Raw genomic sequence first — 25,480 nt, 5'->3', positions numbered from 1 at the left:
GTCCACCGCACCTGTGGTTTCGCACTGCTCTGCTTGTCCACCGCACCTGCGGTTTCGCCCTGCTCTGTTCTGCCTCGCTTGTCCTCCGCGCCGGCGGTTTCACTCTCTTCTGCTTGTCCACTGCACCTGCAGTTTCGCCCTGCCCTGCTTGTCCACCGCACCTGCGGTTTCGCTCTGATCTGCTTGTCCACAATCCCTGCGGTTTTGCTCTGCTCTGCTTGTCCTCCGCACCTGCGGTTTCGCTCTGCTCTGCTTGTCCTCCGCACCTGCAGTTCACTCTGCTCCGCTTGTCCTCCGCGCCTGCGGTTCTGCTCTGCTTGTCCACTGCACCTGCGGCTCTGTTCCTGTATCCCAGTCTGTACTGGTCTCTATCCAGCCTGCGTTCCTACATGCCAGTATCTGCCTGTCTGCATACCAGCCGTGCCTGGCAGTACCCGCCTGTCTGCATACCAGCCGTGCCTTGCAGTACCCGCCTGTCGACATACCAGCCGTGCCTGCCAGTACCCGCCTGTCTGCATACCAGCCGTCCATGCCAGTACCCGCCTGTCTGCATACCAGTCGTGCCTGCCAGTACCCACCTGTCTGCATACCAGCCGTGCCTGCCCGTTCCTGCATTCCCCGGTGTGGGTCAACAGCTGTGACTGGGGTCTGACCTGGAGTAGCACTTGGGCCACCTCCCACGTCCCTCCTCAGACGCACTCCTCGGTTTGTGGCCCAGTGGGACCACTAACCACGCTCACGCCAGTCAGTCGGAGTGTGAGCGTAACAAAGAGGAGGCAGAGACACTACCACCTCATAGGCCGTATGATTGCCCCATCGACCTAATATCTGGTGCTTCACCTCCTCACGGGCGAATCTACCCCTTGTCGCTGGCCGAGACCCGTGCCATGTCTGAATATATTGAAGAAAATCTTGCTAGGGGATTTATCCAGAAATCCACCTCTCCGGCTGGAGCAGGATTCTTCTTCGTCAAGAAGAAGGACGGCTCTCTCCGCCCTTGCATCGACTATAGAGGCCTAAACCAGATTACCATCAAGAACAAGTACCCCCTGCCTCTCATCTTGGAGCTGTTTGACCACCAAAAGGGCGCAAAGATCTTCACCAAGCTCAACCTGCGTGGGGCGTACAATCTGGTCCGGATCGGCCAGGGATATAAGTGGAAGACGGCATTCAACACCCGGGATGGTCACTACGAGTATCGCGTGATGCCCTTCGGTCTCTGTAATGCTCCAGGCATCTTCCAGGAGTTGGTAAATGGTATCTTTCGAGATCTCCTGTATTCCTTCGTGGTGGTGTACCTGGACGATATCTTGGTGTTCTCTCCTGATCTGCCCTCTCACCGGAGGGATGTTCGTCAGGTACTACTGAGGCTCCGGAAGAATCGTCTGTATGCCAAGTACGAGAAATGCCTCTTTGAACAGACCTCCCTGCCATTTCTGGGGTATATCATCTCGGAGACAGGACTGTGGATGGATACCGAGAAGGTGTCTGCCGTCTTAAAGTGGCCCCGACCTGAGGGATTGAAGGCTATTCAGCGGTTTCTGGGATTCGGCAACTATTACCGCCTCTTCATTCCTCATTTCTCCTCCCGGACAGCTCACATCTCTGCTCTTACCCATAAGGGAGCAAATCCCAGGGAGTGGTCTCCCGAGGCAGAGAATGCCTTTGTCGCTCTTAAACAAGCCTTCTCCTCCGCTCCAGTGCTACACCGTCCTGATGGCAATAAACAGTTCTTCCTGGAGGTTGATGCCTCTTCCTCCGGAGCTGGGCGAATGGTGACCTGCGGCTTCTTCTCCAAACTCTTCTCTCCACCAGAGCGTAATTACTCCACAGGAGATCGAGAACTGCTGGCCATCAAACTAGCGCTGGAGGAGTTGCGCTACTTGATTGAGGGATCTCTGCACCTGGTAGTCGTCTACACTGACCATAAAAACCTTGCATATTTGCAGACTGCCCAGAGACTAAACCCGCGTCAGGCCAGATGTTTTTTGTTTTTTGCTCGATTCTGCTTCAATCTCTATTACCGCCCAGCAGACAAGAACATTAAGGCCAACGCTCTATCCCGCTCTTTTCTGTCTTCCGACCTGGAAGAGGAGCCTCTTCACATCATTGACCCCTCCAGAATAATGACTGTTGCTCCGTTTGACCTGTCTCATCTACCTTCTGGTAAGACCTTTGTAGCGGCTCAGGATTGGAAGAGGGTCTTACTCTGGGGCCATTCGTCCAAACTATCTGGCCATGCCGGCCAGAGGAAGACACTTCTTCTCATTGCCCGGCACTATTGGTGGCCCACCCTGCACAAGGATGTTGCAGATTTTGTCGCAGCTTGTTCCTCTTGTGCCCGTAACAAGATACCTAGGCACCTTCCAGCCGGTCGTCTCCTTCCTCTTCCCGTGCGTTCCGCTCCGTGGCAACATATTGCAATGGATTTTATCACGGACCTCCCGGTATCGGCCAGTTGTACTGTCATTTGGGTGGTCGCCAACCGCTTCTCCAAGATGGCTCACTTCATTCCTCTGCCTGGTCTTCCATCTGCACCTGTGCTGGCTAAGGACTTTATCCGTCACATCTTCCATCTCCATGGCTTACCCCCCACATTGTCTCGGACCGAGGAGTTCAGTTCACTTCTCACATGCAAGCTGCTGGATGTCTCTTTGGATTTCTCTTCTGCCTATCATCCTCAGTCCAATGGTCAAGTGGAATGTATCAATCAGATCCTTACCAGCTTTCTTCGGCACTTTGTCAACACTCACCATAGCGATTGGGTGGAGCTCCTGCCCTGGGCCGAGTTCTTCTATAACAACCATGTGAGAGTCCTCTGCTAAGTCTCCGTTTTTTGTGGTCTATGGTCAACACCCCCGAATTCCGTTTCCTGTCTCCGCTTCAGTGGACAATCCTGCCGCGGAGTCCTTTCTCAGTTTTCCGTGATTTGGGAGGACACTAGATCTGCGCTTCTTCAGTCCTCCGAGCGGATGAAGAAGCATGCTGATAAGAGAAGTCTGGATCCGCCTCAATTCTGCCCGGGAGACAAAGTCTGGCTCTCCTCCAAATATGTCCATCTCAAGATACCATCATATAAGTTGGGTCCGTGGTTCATCGATCCGTTCGAGATTCTGAACCAAATAAATCCAGTGGCTTACACTGTTCCCCGTTACACCTTTCCCCTCACCGCCGCGGTCCCGGTCCTGCGTCCTCCAGCTCCCCTGCTCCTGCTGCTGCTGTTGCGCACCGCTCGCAGCCACCCGGGCACTGTGCTTAGGGCGCGCGCTCCCTCCCTCTTAAAGGGGCCGCGCGCGCCGTCCTAAAGAGTCTCCAGCCAATGGCCGGAGGACCACTCCTATATTAAGCACCTCCTCCAAAATGGAGGTGCCTGTGCAAGGTTGTTGTTTGTGTGCTAACACTCTCCTCAGCCCTCAGGTTCCAGTGCCCGCCAGTCTGTCTGTCAGCCGTGCCCACCAGACTGTCTATCAGCTGTGCCCGCCAGCCTGTCTATCAGCCGTGCTCGCCAGCCTGTCTACCTGCCGTGCCCGTCTGCTTGTCTACCCAGATCACCTGTCTGGCTACCAGTCGTACCCGCTTGCTTGCCTACCAGGATCCCCCGTCAAGCTACCTGCCGCTGTACCTGTCAGCCTCAGCCATCTGACCCGTGGAAGTCTCCTGCTCTCACACAAGGTCGGTCCCAGAGTGGCACCTGGCTCCTCTGTCCGGTCCCTCCTTGGTTCACGGAGTCGACTAAGCCGCCGTGTGGCCAGGGTCCCTCCTCGTATCCCTGCACAGAGGTTCCACCAACCGGACCCGTAACATGAAGATCCGAGTTGCCAAGCGACAGCCTCAAAATCTTAATGATTCAGAGATGATTTGCAAACAGGAGTGGACCAAAATTCCTCCTGACATGTGCGCAATCCTCATCAACAACTACAAAAAACGTATGACTGCTGTGCTTGCCAACAAGGGTTTTGCCTCCAAGTATTAAGTGTTTGCCAGAGGGATCAAATACTTATTTCTCACTGCAAAATGCAAATAAATTTATATAATTTATACAATGTGATTTTCTTGCTTTTTTTTTGGATATTCTATCTCTCAATGTTGAAATTAACCCACCCTTAAAATTATAGACTGTTCATGTCTTTATCAGTGGGCAAACTTACAAAAACAGCAAGGGATCAAATACTTATTTCCTTCACTGTATATATAATAAAAGTTATGTTTTAGTATCCCTTTCAGTGAGTTCTTCTATAGGCGGTGCAGAAGCAGACAGCTGATTTTGGCGTGCCAGCCATGGGAAGCGCATTACGACACTGCCGTGCACCACACGTCACGGACACACCTACGTCAGGTGCTGGCTTCTGATTGGCCGGCGGTGTGTATTGCAGTGCAAGGAGCTGGTGGGTCTCTGCACCACAATACATTCCACCTAAACGTGAATCCTTGGATACACATCCTGCTGAAATAGGCACCGGTGTTGGTGGGCCCCCCTCCTCGATCGTTAAGCCCCTAATTGTAAGTAAGATTTAGCTTTTTTGCTTGATTTGTTAAGTGCCTACAGAAGTCACAACACTTAGTGTCTCTAAGGACGGGGTCCCCAACCTGCAGCTTGGGAGCCACGTGTGGCTCGCGGTCCCATGAATTGTGGCTCGCAGCTGTCTGACAGATTGGTGCATTGGCTCCAGGTCAAGCAAACAGATATGAAGAGCACATCTCAAAATGGTGAATTTTCTGAGTAGCCCTGTACAGAAGAGCAGGTCTGGATGCCCATATTCTGGTCTTAAGGGTTTAGAGATAATTTTAATATGGTAAGCTGGAGACCCGATGAAACTACTTGTCAGAGGAGGTGCTTGAAGCTGGATGCGACTGTGTTGGGAGAACGCTGAATGGGGGTATTGTGGGAATCCCTGGATCTTGGTATACTGCTTCGGGGTGATTTCCGTGGAAAAGCTTTGGTCATCATTATACCCATAATGGGGGCTTTGGTTGCCACTACTGTGAGGGCGGTATCTGGATGTGGCTCATGACTCTCTCTCAAAGCTAAATGTGGCTCTCAAGGTCAGAAAGGTTGGGGACCACTGCTCTAAGTCATTAAAGCCCTACCAGTATATAAATTATACCTTATATTTCTAAACAAGGATTTGGGGTACCATTCATTCAGCTCTGGCTGGATTTTCTCAAAATTGTATTTTGTTTTGGAGCCTCACCACATTGAATAATAAAAATCCTTGACCTCACTAGTCTGATCAAGATGATATCTAGGCTTCACCCCTTGTAGTGGAAGTTCATACTAAATTCAATATGTCTCTTAATTATTTTAGCCTCCTCAACTCAGTTTAAGATAAAAAAGGATAGAATAATTCAATTATATCAATAAATCTTCTAGCTGATCATTTATAGGAAAAGTACCTCCCTAGCTACACCTCACCAACAACTAGGGTGTGCCATATTGATGAGAAAAGTCTCAGAATTTGACAAGACCTGCTGTACACTATGTGAGATGTTACACTCACCATCGCAGACCACAAGGATTATCAAAGCTATGTATGTCAGTATGTGTGATTATGTATGCCATTTTAGTGGTTGATACCACGTATCCTTTTCCCAGAAATTATCTATACATTCAACCATGCTTACATTTGACCACCTTGACTTCGGAAGTCCATTTTTATGGAAAATACAGAAATTCCTGGTAAGCTTCTTTTTTTGCGTTGACATTTTTTCCATAGTAAAGTTGGTCAAGCAAAAGCATAGCTGAGATATGCTTGATGGGGTACTTTTCAATGCCTGATTGGTAGATTTCAAAAGTGCCAATGCCTAGATGAACAGCCCCTTAGAGACATCTTAATAGATCAACATGACAGAACATGAAAAACTGAAAAGATTACTCACGACAAATTTGATATAATGCAGGATGGTTTACAAAGAATAGTAATCAAATCAGAGAAATATGGACCGGACAAATTGTTCCTGGACAGATCTAGGTCTATCACGCTCTGGTTCTCGAGTAATATAGATGCCAATGAAGAACATGATTCTGAGGTGAAGGAATTATTCCTCAAGCTGTGAAAAGAATGAATACATTGCATGTTATACATTATCTGTAGATGTTACGATCTGTGACTTCTCCAAAGACCTCTTTGTCCAGCTTGTTGGAATAATTTTCAAATACTTTAGAGAATTTAGGTTCTTACTAGTGATGATCGAGCAGTAAACTGCTTGGGTGTTCTGTACTCAAATCAAGCATGTTGGACAGCTCGGGTGCTCGATTCAGGTACCAAGCATAATTTAAGTCAATGAAGAAGTCGAGCATTTTTCTAGGAGACCTGTACTCGACGGCCAGATGGGTAGGAGAGAGACAGATACTCCGGTCCCTGTAATAACCTTATTTGAATCTGAGATGTGCTTCACCAAAGCTGGGAACTCCCTGCTGGGAGCGCAGGGACTCCTCTGTCAGCCAGACTGTTTGTAAACTTTCTCTCTCTCTCTCATTCTCTATATCATCAACCACTCATACGTACACAGCCCCTTCCAGCGCCTATGCCACAGCTGCACAGAAGATGTCAGGAGAGCTTGCCACAGCAGCACAGAGGATGTCAGGAGAGCCAGCAACAGCAGCAGCACAGAGGATGTCAGAAAACCTTGCCACAGCAGCAGAGAGAGCGAGAGCACTCATAAAGAGTCCGGTTGACAGATGAGTCCCTGCGCACAGTGTCCCTGCTTCAGTATGGCATGCTGTTCAGATTCAAAATAGCTTATTACAGGGCCCCGACCACTCAACCACTATGTAATACTCTGCACTGCTCAGTACTCAATCGAGCACCCAAAAGCTCAATCCAGTATCGAGCAGTGCCGAGAATGCTCGCCCATCGCTAGTTCTTACCTCAATTTTTGCACTCTGCAGGCGCCTGCAGCTAGGATCCTGTGAAATAACTGCACATCACTATCTTTCAAGTCATTGTTCGAAAGCCTAAGCCAACAAAATGAGAAATTAACAAAGATTGGTTAATACAACTGTATACAAGATGTACAACTTGCTTTTGGATGTAAATGTGGTATGTTTTGGTGTGTGAACTTCAGAAATAAATTTTATTCCCTACCTGAGTTTTTGCACCGTGTGCAGAATTCCTGTAAGCCTCTCCAAGCCTTCATTTTGAATGAAGCATCTATCTAGATTAAGGTGTTCAGTTTGTTTGCAGGACTCAAGGATAAAAGCCAAGACGGTGCAGTCCACAGGTGTAAGATGGAATTCCGAAAAGTCCAGCTGTCCATGAGATCCTACCGTGCTACAAACAAGCTGTTTATTCCGGGACTCAAAAAGATAAGTCAGTAGATTCATTTTCTCAGAAGGATCTGTTTCCGGCTTCCATTTTGTTTCCATTTCCTGCTTGAGCCACCTAATGACATGCTCAGAAGTAGAAGTTGTACTGCCTATGTAGGACTTTAGAAGAGATCTAGTGGTACCATCAGAGAGGCCACAGAGAAATCGGATGAACATTTCACCCCGACCATCCTCAAATGATTTGATTCTCTCAAGTGTAAATTCCATGTCTATCTCGGAAAAGTTCAAGAAATAGAGTAAAGCTGAGAAGAACTCCTGTATGGTGAGATGTAGGAATGAGTAAGTGCTCGTATGACTTTCTATTATAAAACTGGAAAGTAATTTAGATGTAATGTCAACTTGAAATGTTTCAAAATGCCTGGTATCAAAAAAAAGAATGTGATTCATGACTCCATGTTGTGCCATCCTCCCAATGGAAATCATGAGCTCCTTGGAACGTTCAGTATCTGGGGAGTGATTAGCGAGAATATTGGCCACATAAGACACAAAGAGTTGCGTCACTGTTTTTGGTGGAAGTTCATTTTGTTGACCATCCTTCATTTGTTGTGTAAACCACATGGATAATACTGTACAGATGATCCAGCAGTATGATGGGATGTAGCAGAAGGTGTACAATGTGTCGTTCTGTCTCACATATTGCAAAACCATACTGGATAATTCCTGGTCATTAAAAAAATGTTCAAAGTATTCCTCCCTTTCCTTGGGGAAGAATCCCATGATTTCAGAAACCCTTTGGAAAACACCAACATCAACAGAAGCCAGTTTGGTTGGTCGACTAGTCAACAGTATTGAAGACCCATTGAGAAGCCTTTGTCTCACCAAGCTAACTACAATGACATCAAGTCTCTCCTGCTGTTTGGTGTTGGAGCATACATTTTGTGATCGAAAATCAATGTCGTGAACACTTTCATCTAGACCATCAAAGACGAAGAGCAGTTTTCCTGGATGCTTTAAGATGTTTTGAAGTTGACTCTGTAGATGAGGATATTGGTCAATGATCATGTCTTCCAAACTGATCCTATCATATTTGTTTAGTTCCCGGAATTTAAAGAAGAAAATAAATGAAAATCTCTGATAATGTTTCTTCATCACCCAGTCATAGACAAACTTTTGCATTAGAGTGGTCTTTCCAACTCCAGGTACGCCACTCACCATGACTGCATGTGGTGTACACCCAGAATGGTGACACCAACGGAACATCCTATTGGGTGAGATGCGTTCCAAAGTGCTTTGTGTTTTTCTCAAATAATGCTCATGTCTTCCACCAGTGTCTATTATCTCATGTTTAGTGCGATTCCTGAACTGCTGTGTAGAGACAACAATTAGATCCAGGTAGCAAGTAGAAATACTACCGCTTCGTCTCTGTTGTGCAAGTCCCGGTGCACTGTGTTCATCTAAATTTTGAGTCATTTCTAGAAGATGTTTCTTATGAATTTCATGGGTGTCTGCAAAAAAAAAGAATAATGAATATAATCAACCTAAAAAATGCCAAAACTTTGTCAAATTAAAATAAATTGAGATAAACAGACACAAATACTACTGATCACACGAGGCACTAATCCATATATAAATGTGGAGCCCAGATCATAGCTACCGTCTGCACGCACATACTTTTATCAAGAAAAGTGGGTCTTCGGTAACATACCATTACATATAAAAAATTTGCCCTTCTGTGAACCCATGCAGTAATAAAATAAGGAATGTGGTGGTGCTTAGCAAAAAAATAGTGCAGCACTCGCCATTTCCTAAAATCAGTGCTTTATTATGATATTTGGGACATGCAGGCTGTGTGCAGGGGGTGCGGGGAAATCAATGAATCAATGGACGATGGCCGTTTCACATATGGTACTACCTGGACCAGTATAAGCATCGTGCCAGACGCGAAACAGCCGTTGTCCATTGATTTCCCCAAACCCTCTGCATGCCGCCTGCATGTCCCGAGTATCATAATAAAGGACTGATTTTATGAAATGGTGAGTGTGGAACTTTTCTTGAATGAATCCACATACTTGATCCTGAAGAAAATACCAATATTTTACCTATGCTCCTTACAAAGAAGGAGAGGCAGGTAGCCCACTGAAGAATTTATGGACAAAGACCTGGAGCTGGAGATGCAAAGTGCACCCCTGTGCAGCTACGTTCTCTCCCCTTCTCTATCCATAAAGACATGAGGCAGTCCAGACATTGCCCTGGAAAGTTCAGTGTCTTAACTGACTATGAATTTAAAGTAGGGATCATAGATACAGTCTTCACCCACATGCTTTAATCTGCAGAAATATCTTAACCTCTGTAACTTACAAAATAGGAAAGGAAGATACCTCTGCAACCTACAAGGAAGAAAGTTACCTCTGCAACCTACAATGTAGGAGAAGCAGCTACCTATGCAACCTACAAGGAAGAAAAATACATGTGCAACCTACAAGGTAGGAGATGCAGACACCTTTGCAACATACAAGGAAGAAAGTTACCTCTGCAACCTACAATGTAGGAGAGTCAGCTACCTGTGCAACCTACAATGAAGAAAAATACATGTGCAACCTACAAGGTAGGAGAGGCAGATACCTCTGCAACATACAAGGAATAAATTTACCTCTGCAACCTACAATGTAGGAGAAGACACTACCTGGGCAACCTACAATGAAGAAAAATACATGGGCAACCTACAAAGTAGGAGAGACAGATACCTCTGCAGCCTACAAGGAAGAAAGTTACCTCTGCAACCTACTAGGAAGGAGAGGCAGATGGTCAGCTGGAGAATTTCTATAAGGAGAACTACATTTGGGGATCCAAAGTGCACCCTTGTGCAGCTTTGTTTTCTCCCCTTCTCTCTGCAAAGAGAAAAGAAGCTCAGTATTGGTTGACATTTCTCCACAGGCCTCTGTTAGATGCTAGCCTTCTACGCTATTTCTCACCTTTTCTTCTCAGTATAATAACCAAAAGAAAACTCTTGGGCTTTGTCAGGCAATGGAAGCCTATGGACACGTTTAGCGTGAAAGTCGGGAGTTTACTGCCATATACATAGAGTGAAGTAGAAAAATGTGACATCAACATTACGAAATATGCTTACTTCTATTAATGTGAGAATGAATAATTAGGTTTAGTTCCTTTTTCAAGGAGCAACTGGAATTCAACTTAAAGGGGTTGTCTCATCTATATTTCCTATTAGGGCATATGATCTATACGGAGTGAGGTCCCCTGGTTGGTCAAAGTCTCGGCACTCGACTGTTTTAGTCAGCCCCACAAATATTGAAGTTTCAACAAGTTGGGACACTTGGTTTTAAAGGTTGGGTCCCAATCAACCAGAAATTTATTTCCTATACTGTAAATAGGTGAAACATGGAAATTGTGGGAGAGTCCCTTAAAATGAGTACAAAAAGTTTAACAATTGCCTGTACTTATTCTAATATTTGTATCATTTACCGCTTAGGTGATATAACTGGTGTCCCTCTTCATCCAGATTGATCTGTGCCACTAATGTATCACCTACAATAAAAGAAACAAGCAGGTAACCAGTCATCTGAAACCATTTCAGCCAAACGTCACAGCCCATAAATATCCAGAGTTACTGGGGTTAAAAAAATACATAAATAAAGGCACAGGAGTAATATCTGTATAATGAGTAATGAAAGATCAGACAATATGGGCATCTTTTTAAGATAGTTCCAAAATTAAAGGGTATTATCTGAGCAATAATTTTTTTATAGCTCATATGCATCTAAAATATAACATCATTACCTCTTTCAATAAATTCAGCCATTACTCCAATCAGATTAGGATGTTGGCAATTATTCTGTAGGACAAAAAGACTTTCCCACCACGCTAACACAGCATCTCGCCCCATGTCCAAAATATCTCTAATTAGAAGTTCCGAAAATGCAGAGGATCCTAATGCTTTCTCCGTTAAAAGGTAATCCTGAAAAAGAAATACATTTATAATTATTCTAATATTTTCACAGTTCCTCAGAGGCAGGGATTATAGTGAGGGCAAAAGTGTCAAAGGCCTACGATGCGTCAACCTCACAGTTACTATGAAGATAACTTCCCACCAAGCTTTTTCTCCATCATCCTGGATTCAACCTTGATCATATCTCAAATGCAAGCTACTGTCTACGGAAACTGGATTTTTCCAATTTACTCAAGACAAGACTTCCAAAAACACCACTCAATTGGCTTCTGGGTGAATAACCTGTGCATGATTATACCGATACTATAGGACCTAGTTCTATCTCATTCACCTCATATTGCTCTGATCAGACGTAAATAGTGAAAACTTTTTTCTTGGCGAAGACCTTCCCTCTATACCTAAACAAAATCACTGAAAGAGTGAAAAAGCAGCCATACTTGCAATACCATGTCCAGACACAAATGCACTAACAGGATGCAGCAGGTCCGCCATAATAAAGGCGGGGGCAGCACAGGTGAAAAATACTGATAAAACAACCACCTACTAACCCACCAAACATCCATGGGGTGGCTGCCTAGTATTCTAATTGCACACAGGTCTGCATAGGGTGTCATTCACACCATTACGTGAGATGCACCTCTGTCTGTATAACAGCCTACTACCAACACTGCTACTATTACATCTGATGGGCTGCTAATACCATACGTGCACACCAGACACCCCACATTACCCAGCCACCACTGGAGGGACCTGGCCTGCACTCTGCATTAAAAAAAGTGCAAAAAAAAGATCTATATAATACATGAGGTATTGTATAATAATAAATAATAATCTTTTTATTTATATAGCACCAATATATTCCGCAGAGCTTTACAATTCAGACACATTATCGGCACTGTCCCCATTGGGGCTCACAATCTACATTACCTATCAGTATTCTTTGGATTGTGGGAGGAAACCAGAGAACTCAGAGGAAACAAACTCCTTGCAGATGTTGTACTTGGTGGGATTTGAACCCAGGACCCCAGCGCTGCAAGGCTGCAGTGCTAACCACTGAGCCATTGAATTATATTTTGGCCACAATGCACAAGCTCACAACCCACGTCAAGGGTCCTCATTATTTTGTGAGTACCTACACTAAATTCAAAAACATTTCACTGAAAAGGGGACTAAAAATCAATGGAAAAAAATCATTGAAAGAGAGAAGTGGTTGTTTTATCCGTATTTTGCACCTGTGCTGCCCTCACTTTTTTATGGCGGACCTTCTGCATCCTGTTTGTGCATTTGTGTCTGGACATGGTATTGTAAGTATGGATGCTTTTTCTCTTTCAGTGATTTTTTTTAAATTGATTTTTAGTCCTTTTTTCAGTGAATTCTTCCCTATACCTAGACTAATATTTGGCACGATCATATCCCATATATACCAAACATCTTCTTGGAGACAATTACCCCAGTAGAATATCCTGGGGGGCATCTTATTATCACACAGGTCTTTCATTTTATTAATTAGTCATTATTAACTAGAAGGTCAAAGAAAGGGTTTATTTAGGTTTAGGGTCTTAAGACCAATTACGAATTGGTCAGACAATTTACCTAATCTATATGTTAGTGCATTTAATAGTTTTGGAAAAAATTACAGACTCATTTTACTTATATGAAAGACTTTCTTCTCACCGTCGTTATGGGGACATTTCTGGACCTCAGCTCACTCAGTAAGTCCCGAGTTTCCAAAATCTCCACTATGTGTGTCAGGTCATTCCAGAAGTATTCATACAGAATCCTCAGGGTGGACATTTCATACTGTAACACTCGCTGGCGAAACTGCTCAACGTCATCTAGATAAGAAAATTACATGTTGTCAATGACTCATCTCAGTTTTGCCATACTCACAAATTATGGCTACCATAGCTCCTGCAGCTCGAAACCAAGGTGGTAAATTATCAGGAGACAAGATCAATATTGAGAAAGGAGCTGCTCCGAATCATACAATTAACTTCAATGTAACTAAGCTGCAGTGACAGACACAATCAATAGACAGGTATAGAGCACTGTGTCAGGACTCAAGCAACCATGTCTTCTTAAGTTCGGATGACCCCTTAGATTGATAGCAAAGAGCACCAATAGCAAGTAGATTGCCACATGCATGTTAGGAAACAAGTGCCCATGATCATTGGGGGGTTCATATGAATGACCACTTATGGAATCAATTGTTACCCCTCCTGTCATACACTTTACATTATTGTCTCAGATTAACTTCTAAGAATTTGTTGTCGGACAAGTGCTTATGCTCCTGTAAAAGATACAATCAATGACAAATGGTGGAGAACAAATATATTCGCATGACTATTTGTTGGAATAATGCTTATTATAGTATATATTGCAACAACTATTATTTACTACTGTTTAACAGTTGTGACAAAGTCACTGGCAGAATTCTGGAGGGGAGATACGTTTCACTGAGGCTGTTTTATTGAGAACAACCATAGAGCGGGCGGGAGGTTGTTCTCCATATCTCCACCTCAGGGTGTGGTCTGGGGTTTAAATATGTGGCCTGCTGAGGCATTAGTTGTTCAGTATCTGGAGAAGCTTGCTCCAGAGAGGAGCTTGCATGTGTTGTGCTAAATCTGAACCGTGTGTGGTTAACCCTGAGTGGCCGCACCACGGCTGATATACGGACTGTGCTGTATCTTTTTATTTTGTTTTGCCATTATGCCTAATCGGCTGTGTTCCGTGTCTACCTCCGTGTACAGCAGAGCAAGCCGCTCTACCACACAGTGTATGGTTTTCTATATGCAGCAATAGTGTTATGTTGCCAGTAAAACACTATTAAAAAAAGAACCATGAAGTTCCCACTCACTGTATAGCTGAGCACAGTTTTACTTTCACTTTACAAACTGATAGACAAGATGCTAACATCCTAAGCTATAAGAAATACCAGTTGTAAGCTGAGTTATCTTTGTTCCTGAATAAATATATATTCACTGTTGAATGGCTGGAAAGTACAGAGATTGATCCTCTGAAAACACTATTCATGAGAACATCTGCAGGAACGTTCATGAGAACATTATTTCGGGCAATCATCGAGGATGGGGCTCTATGATACATCAGCCACTTACCACCGATGATACAGCCACATCAAGTGGCCACTAAGCAATTCTGCCAGTAGTATATCAGTTTTACCCACAAAACCATGTGTCTGATGGCTACCAACTGTATCTTCCTCAACTTGGACACTCAATCTAATGAGGCAGATAACCACCAATGCGAGGATGGTTTAGAAGACAACTGAAATTGAACCATTTCTCTAGTAGTGGTCATGAAGGAGATGTCAGCAATTCTCGAATGCTCATGATGAACATATCCATTTGTCTTCAACTTTTATTACAGGGGCGACCAAAGTGACCTTACTGACCATCGCTGATGACTCTTAAACAACTTTGCTCCATGGCTTCTGTTCTCCACAGTTTAAAGATTTCTTTAAACTTCAATCTAAAATGTCAAAACAAAGTAGTAGATTTTAATGGTGTTAACGCGTAAAGTAATACATGGTTTCATAGTTTTTAAGGTTAAAGAAAGACATAAGGCCATCAAGTTCAAACTATAAACTAAGATGTTAGTGTAGTGATCACAATACAATGAACAGCAGTCAAACAAGACCAATATTGGTCAATAAAGGTGCCCTTGTTGGTTGAACACTTGTTTTGTGGAACGTCATCTTTTGAATCCTCCCCACACACATGAACTCTTGGCTCAGTTAAGAGTTTATAGGGTTTAGGGACAATTTACGACAGTATGCTGGTTACCTTTTATTGAATTATTAAATGTATTTATGCCCTACCAGTCTTGGCCAACTTGGTTATTTAAAAAAAAGGCCTTAATTAGGACCACAATCCACCCCGAATTGTCACATTCAAGATCTCAATCACCTAGGAATATGTTTATACACAAAACAAGTTTCAACACTATAATGTAGACAAACTCACAGATTATGAAATATAAGTGTTTCTTAGAAAAAAATTACCATAACATTTAATTGTATTAGATGTGCATTCAAATACTGTTATGAGGGAAAAGACACCAAAAAAAAAAAAAAAAAAAAAATGGACAACTATATCCTGACGAGTAGCTAAAGTCTGTCCCTATTGGTATCCCTACCAATCCCTACCTAGCCACGGAGGTTGGTACTCTGATGGAATGCAAATGGTTCCCCTGCTCAATGACAACTGGCCCTAGGGTCTCTGCCAGGCCCTGTGGTCTATATAAGACCCTGTTCACATCCTAATTATAAAGTACAATAAGAAGTGCAAAAAGGTTAATGTGAAACGATAAGGGACAGATAAAGACCCCTGACAGTTTAGGTCATATAGTCCGTAATCTGGTCACATAACCAACAAGTGCAGTATCTCAGACATAGTTAATAATGATAATAATATGTATAAAGGGCAAAGAAACAAAAATAAACCTTAGTGGTATAGCAATAATCATGTGCTAAAATCTGTTATTACCTCCGTATGTCAACAGTTATAGCAGGGGTCTAGATACTAGATGGAGGCCCGATGCTATTGCATCGGGAGGGCAGTAATGTCACGAGGGGGGCAGACTTTGCAGCGTTGAGAATCTCTCCCCCCCATGTGCTCACCCACCTATCCACTCTCTCTTTCCCCCATGTGCTGACTTCTCCCGTCTGTGCTCTCTTCTTTGACCTGTCTACCCCATGTGCTATCCCCCTTGTCTGCTGTCTCTCTCCTTCCGTGCTGTGTTCTCCCTTCATGTGCTGTCTCCCCCCTGTGGTCTGTCTCTCTCCCCCATCTGCTGTCTTCTCCTCTCATGTGATCTCTTCTTTGACCTGTGTACCCCATGTGCTCTCCCCTTGTCTGCTCTCTCCACCCCATGCTGTCTTCTTCCCTCATGTGCTTGAGCTGTCTCCCCATGCGGTAAATCAGACCACCGCCATCTTTGTGCAGGCAGATAGCGGCATTCACATTAAAACTGCGCATGTGCTCCTCCTGTACAAAGATGGCAGAGGTCAGTGAAACATTCAGCTGATCCAGGCAGCGGCGTGTACAGCATGTTTGCAACGGTGTTCTGCTGGTGGTACAGAACAAGAGGCTGCATAGGGCATATACAGTGTGTGTGTGGTGCGTGTATGTGTGTGTGTGTGTGGTGCGTGTGCGTGCGTGTGTGTGCGTGTGTGTTGCGTACGCCGTATACAGTGTGTGTGTTAAGCGTCAGTCTATGGCTGGATTCGAAATGGGTCCAGGACCTTCTGTGGTCTCCCACTTTGGTCCAGCCAGGGCTGATGCTGCTCAGCATCGTCATCTGCCCCAACACCTAGCTGGTCCACGAGATGTACAGATTGTCTCCCGTGTATTGGTACCTAGCAATGTTAAGCATGGGTTGCAGAGGGAGACAGGGCGTTTGGAGTCTAAGTCCAGGATTCGCCGCACTGAGCATGTCCGTAACCTGGCGGATTGTGATTGGTGGTTTGGCTCCCACCTGACTCGGTGACCTGGCACCGCCTGATTGGTCCATTGGTCCACGGGTGGCGTCACCAATGGCGCGTCGATGGGCAGGGCTTAGTCTTTAAAAGGCCCGCCCACAAACATGGCGGCCAATCTGATCATTGAGCAGTGATGCGATTGTGTGGACGACTGTGTTCCACGAGTAGTTTCTGTCAGGCAGGCTAGTTCCATAGAGGCAGGTAGTTTCGTCTAGCAGTCTGGCTCTGCCAAAGGGGTCGCCTAACACCCCGAGAAGCCTGCAGACGTCCTATCCATGGCTAGTGCCTGTCAGCCATGTGGAGTAGTACCTTTCAGTCCGGTAGCACGCCGGCTGGAGGTACGTGTACCCGTTGGCGTAGTCACACACGCATCCTAGCGCCGCCAGTGTAGTCCCTGTGTAGTTAACAGGGCTACAGCTACTTTCCCGGTCATGCATCTCCCGTGCAGTTAACGGAGATTGAGCGAACCATTATACCGGTTCCTGTGTGCAGTAACACGGAAGGGTTTATCATTTAAGTTGGTTGCTTTCCTTTTCACCCGGAAAGTGTTCGGCAGCAGTCCACCAGGCTGCATCGCGGACCCCGGGGTCGGTTGCGTTCCATTATAATAAAGTTGTCTGCAACTGCCCTCCTAACAGTGTGTGTGTGTGGTACGTAAGGCGTATACAGTGTGTGTGTGTGGTGCATACGGCGTATACAGTGTGTGTGTGTGGTGCATACGGCGTATACAGTGTGTGTGTGGTGCGTACGGCGTATACAGTGTGTGTGTGTGGTGCGTACGGCGTATAAAGCGTGTGTGTATGTGTGTGTGGTGCGTACGGCGTATACAGTGTGTGTGTGTGTGGTGCATACGGCATATACAGTGTGTGTGTGGTGGTGCGTACGGTGTATACAGTGTGTGTTTGGTACCTACGGCGTATACAGTGTATGTGTGTGGTGCGTTTGGTGTATACAGTGTGTGTGTGGTGTGTGATGCGTACGGCGTATACAGTGTGTGTGTGTGGTGCGTTTGGTGTATACAGTGTGTGTGTGGTGTGTGATGCGTACGGCGTATACAGTGTGTGTGTGTGGCATCTACAGTGTGTGTGTGGTACGTACGGCGCATACAGTGTGTGTGTGTGTGTGGTGCATATGGCGTATACAGTGTGTGTGTGGTGCGTACAGCGTATACAGTGTGTGTGTGTGGTGCGTATGGTGTATACAGTGTGTGTGTGGTGCGTGCGGCGTATACAGAGTGTGTGGTGCGTACGGCGTATACAGTGTGTGTGTGTGGTACGTACGGCGTATACAGTGTGTGTGTGTGTGGTGCGTATGGCGTATACATTGTGTGTGTGTGTGTGTGTGTGGTGCGTATGGCGTATACAGTGTGTGTGTGTGTGTGTGTGTGTGTGGTGCGTATGGCGTATACAGTGTGTGTGTGTGGCATCTACAGTGTGTGTGGTACGTATGGCGTATACAGTGCGTGTGTGTGTGTGTGTGGTGCGTATGGTGTATACAGTGTGTGTGTGTGGTGCGTATGGCGTATACAGTGTGTGTGTGTGTGTGTGTGGTGCGTATGGTGTATACAGTGCGTGTGTGTGTGTGTGTGGTGCGTATGGTGTATACAGTGTGTGTGTGTGTGTGTGTGGGTGTCTGTGTGTGTGTGTGTGTGTGTGGTGCGTATGGTGTATACAGTGTGTGTGGTGCGTACGACATGTACAGTGTGTGTGTGTGTGGTACATACGGCGTATACAGTGTGTGTGTGTGTGGTGCGTACGGCGTATACAGTGTGTGTGTGTGTGGCATCTACAGTGTGTGTGTGGTACGTACGGCGTATACAGTGTGTGTGTGTGTGGTGCGTATGGCGTATACATTGTGTGTGTGTGTGTGTGTGGTGCGTATGGCGTATACAGTGTGTGTGTGGTGCGTATGGCGTATACAGTGTGTGTGTGTGGCATCTACAGTGTGTGTGGTACGTATGGCGTATACAGTGCGTGTGTGTGTGGTGCGTATGGTGTATACAGTGTGTGTGTGTGGTGCGTATGGCGTATACAGTGTGTGTGTGTGTGTGTGTGTGGTGCGTATGGTGTATACAGTGCGTGTGTGTGTGTGTGGTGCGTATGGTGTATACAGTGTGTGTGTGTGTGTGTGTGGGTGTGGGTGTGTGTGTGTGTGGTGCGTATGGTGTATACAGTGTGTGTGGTGCGTACGACATGTACAGTGTGTGTGTGTGTGTGTGGTACATACGGCGTATACAGTGTGTGTGTGTGTGGTGCGTATGGTGTATACAGTGCGTGTGTGTGTGGTGCGTATGGTGTATACAGTGTGTGTGGTGCGTACGACATGTACAGTGTGTGTGTGTGTGTGTGGTGCGTATGGCGTATACAGTGTGTGTGTGTGTGGTACATACGGCGTATACAGTGTGTGTGTGTGTGTGGTGCGTATGGTGTATACAGTGCGTGTGTGTGTGTGTGTGGTGCGTATGGTGTATACAGTGTGTGTGGTGCGTACGACATGTACAGTGTGTGTGTGTGTGTGTGTGTGTGTGTGTGTGTGGTGCGTATGGCGTATACAGTGTGTGTGTGTGTGTGTGTGTGGTGCGTATGGGGTATACAGTGCGTGTGTGTGTGTGTGTGGTGCGTATGGTGTATACAGTGTGTGTGTGTGTGTGGTGCGCATGGCGTATACAGTGTGTGTGTGTGTGTGGTGCGTATGGCGTATACAGTGTGTGTGTGTGTGTGTGGTGCGTATGGTGTATACAGTGCGTGTGTGTGTGTGTGTGGTGCGTATGGTGTATACAGTGTGTGTGTGTGTGTGTGTGGTGCGTATGGTGTATACAGTGTGCATGGTGCGTACGACATGTACAGTGTGTGTGTGTGTGTGTGGTACATACGGCGTATACAGTGTGTGTTTGTGTGTGTGTGGCATGTACAGCGTGTTCTCGACGGTGTTCCGCCGGTGGTACCGTGTAAGAGGCTGGTACCACCAGCAGTGTCCATATTGAGACACCTATCACTTGGGTGTCCCAATATGGTGGTCGAGGAACTTCCGCCGCTTAGAATTCTGGGATCCGGACACATCTGGACGGGACAGGATGTGAAGACATTACAAGGTAAGTATATTATAGATATCTCATGTGAAAATGAGATCATTTTATGTCTTTAAGATATATGTATATAAAGGCACATCCCTATTGGTTCAACCAAATGTATTTCCACCAATATGTACATTATATCAATACTCAGGACAAGGAAATGACAAGTATATCATATGCAAATCAGATATAGACAGACTAGATACAGTTATATGAAAAAGTTTGGGCACCCCTATTAATCTTAAGCTTATTGTTTTATAAAAATTGGTGTTTTTGCAACAGCTATTTCAGTTTGATATATGTAATAACTGTTGGACACAGTAATGTTTCTGCCTTGAAATGAGGTTTATTGTACTAACAGAAAATGTGCAATCTGCATTCAAACAAAATTTGACAGGTGCATAAGTATGGGCACCTCACCAGAAAAGTGACATTAATATTTAGTAGATCCTCGTTTTGCAAAAATAACGGCCTCTAGTCGCTTCCTGTAGCTTTTAATGAGTTCCTGGATCCTGGATGAAGGTATTTTTGACCATTCCTCTTTACAAAACAATTCCAGTTCAGTTAAGGTTGATGGTCGCCGAGCATGGACAGCCTTCTTCAAATGATTCCACAGATGTTCAATGATATTCAGGTATGGGGACTGGGATGGCCATTCCAGAACATTGTAATTGTTCCTCTGCATGAATGCCTGAGTAGATTTGGAGCGGTGTTTTGGATCATTGTCTTGCTGAAAGATCCATCCCCTGTGTAACTTCAGCTTTATCACTGATTCTTGAACATTATTGTCAAGAATCTGCTGATACTGAGTGGAATCCATGTGTCCCTCAACTTTAACAAGATTCCCAGTGCCGGCATTGGCCACACAGCCCCAAAGCATGATGGAACCTCCACCAAATTTTACTGTGAGTAGCAAGTGTTTTTCTTGGAATGCTGTGTTTTTTTGCCGCCATGCATAACGCCTTTTTGTATGACCAAACAACTCAATCTTGGTTTCATCAGTCCACAGGACCTTCTTCCAAAAAGAAATTGGCTTCTCCAAATGTGCTTTTGCATACCTCAGCCGACTCTGTTTGTGGCGTGCTTGCAGAAACGGCTTCTTTCGCATCACTCTCCCATACAGCTTCTCCTTGTGCAAAGTGCGTTGTATAGTTGACCGATGCACAGTGACACCATCTGCAGCAAGTTGATGCTGCAGCTCTCTGGAGGTGGTCTGAGGATTGTCCTTGACTGATCTCACCATTCTTCTTCTCTGCCTTTCTGATGTTTTTCTTGGCCTGCCACTTCTGGCCTTAACAAGAACTGTCCCTGTGTTCTTCCATTTCCTTACAATGTTCCTCACAGTGGAAACTGACAGGTTAAATCTCTGAGACAGCTTTTTGTATCCTTCCCCTGAACAACTATGTTGAATAATCTTTGTTTTCAGATCATTTGACAGTTGTTTTGAGAAGTCCATGATGCCACTCTTCAGAGGAGATTCAAACAGGAGAACAACTTGCAAGTGGCCACTTTAAGTAGCTTTTCTCATGATTGCATACACCTGGCTATGAAGTTCAAAGCTCAATGAGGTTACAAAACCAAAAAGAGTGCTTTAGTAAGTCAGTAAAAAGTAGGTAGGAGTATTTAAACCAAGAAAATGATAAGGGTGCCCATACTTATGCACCTGTCAAATTTTGTTTGAATGCAGATTGCACATTTTCTGTTAGTACAATAAACCTCATTTCAAGGCAGAAACATTACTGTGTCCAACAGTTATTACATATATCAAACTGAAATAGCTGTTGCAAAAACACCAATTTTTATAAAACATTAAGCTTAAGATTAATAGGGGTGCCCAAACTTTTTCATATAACTGTAGATATGCCCTTACTGGCACAGCGCCATAGTTGTGCCTAAATATAGTTAGCACCAATGCGTATCAACACTCGTGGTGTATGAAATAAATGTGACCTTATAGGTACGGCACCATAATTGTCCTGCATGTATATATCTGCACCTATGCATATAAACAATCATCAACACTCAACGTGTTTCGCCTCCAGCATTAGAGGTTCTTCAGGAGTTTATTTTATGACTGGTTATATTATTTATTGCAAATCAAGCAAAGTACTTCGCTTTTTATATAGGTCCGGATGACGCCTATTTCAGAAGAGAAAAGTTCTATCATGAATTAAGTAGCAAGGTAACCCCATGAGTATCACGTCCTATGACTGTAAGATATCACCATATGCCCAGACCCCGATATAACCCCCACATATGTAGAGAACGCCACCCCTAGTGTATCACCCATACCTCTAGATTGGCTGGCTGCAACATTGGAAAATCGCATGGCCGGAAGTGATGTAAACAAAATGGCCGTGCGTTCCAACCTGGAGCACAACAGCAGGCAATATAGTCTCTGCTGCCAAAATATGGTTACAAATAGAAGCCTGGGAACCTTTAAATGTGGCAAATGTAGATTCTGCTGATACATCAAAGTTGCCAACAATTTGTAGTGAGGTAACTGGCAGGATCTACAAATATCTACACTACGCCAATTGTGACACCATGGGTGTAATTTATCTATTTATAGGCACTTGCCCACCTGAATATATTGGGAATACCAAAAGAGATTTTAAGAGAAGAATCTGTAACCAGATAGGGGCTATTTGAGGCGCATGAGATACCACGATATCAAGATACGTCAGGGAGGTACATGGGGGAGTCATTTCAATTTAGTGTGATAGAGGTCATAGCGCCATCTCCGAGAGGAGGAGATTGGCACAAAAAGATTCTCCAGAAGGAGACAAGGAGGACGTACCGGCTGGGGACCACCACCCCTTTGGGCCTCAATGAGCAGATCCACTTTGGCTACTTCTTATAGTGTCGTTCTTCATTTATTTGAATATTACTTATCTTTTGTATCTGTACCCCAGACACTCGATTGAGGATTAGGACTCTTTAAACCTGCCATCACCCACTGACCCAAATGGGTATTTGGTAAATAAAAAAACACCCCTGATAACCTGATTGGGTAGAATTTATCTAATCTATCAAAATAGTGATTCTGTGTGAAGTACTTTTTTATATTTTTTATTGTATTCGATGGTCCTTTGGTATATTTACACTTTTTTATATGTCCAAACCATATGAGTAATTTTCATCATAGGTGGTCTATATGTCCTAATTGGAGATATAGTATCCATCACTGTAAAATCAAATAAGGAAACTTCTATAATTATTAACTTCAATTTCATCTTACAATTATGACCCATAGATACTTGTATAGAATATTAACACAACTCCTATAGCTTGACACTGAAGATAAGCATTATTACAGTGCTGTCCTCTATGCGTCCCACAATTTAACACACATCCATATTTAATGTACTACTTCTGCGTCCCAGAGTGAAACGCACGGCAAACTTAGTGACGTCACTTCTGTGCCGCATGAGATTCCAGCAGCAGAGACTATATTGCCTGCTGTTGTGCTCCAGGTTGGAACGCACGATCATTTTGTTTACATCACTTCCGGCCATGCGATTTTCCAATGTTGCAGTCAGCCAATCTAGAGGTATGGGTGATACACTAGGGGTGGAGTTCTCTACATACTGTATATGGGGGGTTAAATCGGGGTCTGGGCATATGGTGATATCTCACAGTCAGAGCACATGATACTCATGGGGTTACCTTGCTACTTAATTCATGATAGAACTTTTCTCTTCTGAAATTCGTGTCATCCGGACTTATATGGAAAGCGAAGTACTTTGTTTGATTTGCAATAAATAATATAACCAGTAATTGTATAAACTCCTGAAGAAGCTCTGACGCTGGAGGCGAAACACATTGAGTGTTGATGATTGTTGATATGCATAGGTGCAGATATATACATGCAGGACAATTATGGTGCCGTACCAATAAGGTCACATTTATTTCATATATAAAAAGAAACCCGCTCACCCACACTCTTTGGCGTCCTAAGCACGGAACCCAGTGGACCACATGCAACAATGGAAAAAGCAAAAATTGTTCCAGCTACTTAAATTACAAAAAAATACTTTATTGGATAAAAAGGATTTCCATGGGGATAAGGGGTACAGCAACGTGTTTCAAACACAGTCCTGCGTTCTTTATCTGCGCTATGTACAATGTGAATTCAATTGCTTATATACACAGAGTCCACCAATACACATTAAGTGCCGCGGGGATCTGTGCTAGGACCGATTCTTTTTAATCTCTTTATTAATGACCTTGTGGATAAGAGACTGGATAAGAGACTGAATGGCAAACACTTGGCAGATGAGGTTTAATGTAGATAAATGTAGAGTAATGCACCTAGGACGGAGTAATCCTATTGCTGCATATACATTAAATGGGAGTATACTCGGGACTACAGAACAGGAGAAGGATGGGGGATTCTGGTTACAAGTAAGCTGAGCAGCAGTACTCAATGTCAAACAGCAGCTGCAAAAGCAAACAAGATTTTAGGATGTATAAAAACAGAAATATAATCCTGCGATCCCAATGTCCTGTGATCCCTTTATAAATCACTGGTGAGGCCACATCTGGAATATGGGATCCAGTTTTGGGCTCCACATTTTACAAAGGATATTCAGAAGTTAGAGTCAGTTCAAAGGCGGCAACTAGATGATTACAAGGGATGGAGGCCGCTCCTATATTACAAGGGATGGAGGCCTCTCCTATATTACAAGGGATGGAGGCCTCTCCTATATTACAAGGGATGGAGGCCGCTCCTATATTACAAGGGATGGAGGCCGCTCCTATATTACAAGGGATGGAGGCCTCTCATATATTACAAGGGATGGAGGCCGCTCCTATATTACAAGGGATGGAGGCCTCTCATATATTACAAGGGATGGAGGCCTCTCCTATATTACAAGGGATGGAGGCCGCTCTTATATTACAAGGGATGGAGGCCGCTCCTATATTACAAGGGATGGAGGCCGCTCTTATATTACAAGGGATGGAGGCCGCTCCTATATTACAAGGGATGGAGGCCTCTCATATATTACAAGGGATGGAGGCCGCTCCTATATTACAAGGGATGGAGGCCTCTCATATATTACAAGGGATGGAGGCCTCTCCTATATTACAAGGGATGGAGGCCTCTCATATATTACAAGGGATGGAGGCCTCTCATATATTACAAGGGATGGAGGCCTCTCATATATTACAAGGGATGGAGGCCTCTCATATATTACAAGGGATGGAGGCCGCTCCTATATTACAAGGGATGGAGGCCGCTCCTATATTACAAGGGATTTAGGCCTCTCCTATATTACAAGAGATGGAGGCCTCTCATATATTACAAGGGATGGAGGCTGCTCATATATTACAAGGGATGGAGACCGCTCCTATATTACAAGGGATGGAGGCCGCTCATATATTACAAGGGATGGAGGCCGCTCATATATTACAAGGGATGGAGGCCGCTCCTATATTACAAGGGATGGAGGCCTCTCATATATTACAAGGGATGGAGGCCGCTCATATATTACAAGGGATGGAGGCTGCTCATACATTACAAGGGATGGAGGCCGCTCCTATATTACAAGGGATGGAGGCCTCTCATATATTACAAGGGATGGAGGCCTCTCATATATTACAAGGGATATAAATATATGTGTGGCCAGTATAAAGGACAGCACATGACTTATTCCTTCCAAAGACCATACT

The 25,480-nt window shown here is 44.6% G+C and overlaps 1 protein-coding gene across 3 annotated transcripts in view; it reads right to left on the bottom strand.

Moving 5' to 3' along the window:
- LOC141153988 (NACHT, LRR and PYD domains-containing protein 3-like) overlaps positions 1 to 25,480 on the bottom strand; it is a 74,831-nt gene that overhangs the window by 21,993 nt on the left and 27,358 nt on the right. For all 3 annotated transcript variants that reach the window (XM_073639337.1, XM_073639339.1, XM_073639338.1), the window contains exons 2-8: positions 14,644 to 14,720; positions 12,906 to 13,066; positions 11,063 to 11,240; positions 10,748 to 10,810; positions 7,086 to 8,772; positions 6,869 to 6,955; positions 5,878 to 6,048 (exon numbers count right to left, since the gene is read on the bottom strand). In XM_073639337.1, the coding sequence (XP_073495438.1) occupies positions 5,878 to 6,048; positions 6,869 to 6,955; positions 7,086 to 8,772; positions 10,748 to 10,810; positions 11,063 to 11,240; positions 12,906 to 13,066; positions 14,644 to 14,720 (2,424 nt within the window). The remainder of the gene's footprint in view (positions 1 to 5,877; positions 6,049 to 6,868; positions 6,956 to 7,085; positions 8,773 to 10,747; positions 10,811 to 11,062; positions 11,241 to 12,905; positions 13,067 to 14,643; positions 14,721 to 25,480) is intronic.

The sequence above is a fragment of the Phyllobates terribilis genome, unplaced genomic scaffold, assembly GCF_046119375.1.
Source record: "Phyllobates terribilis strain yellow unplaced genomic scaffold, ASM4611937v1 Scaffold_7__3_contigs__length_470593459, whole genome shotgun sequence".
Classification (NCBI taxonomy): Eukaryota; Metazoa; Chordata; class Amphibia; order Anura; family Dendrobatidae; genus Phyllobates; species Phyllobates terribilis.
Note: the sequence above shows the minus strand (reverse complement) of the source record. Positions and strands in the feature narration are given on the sequence as shown.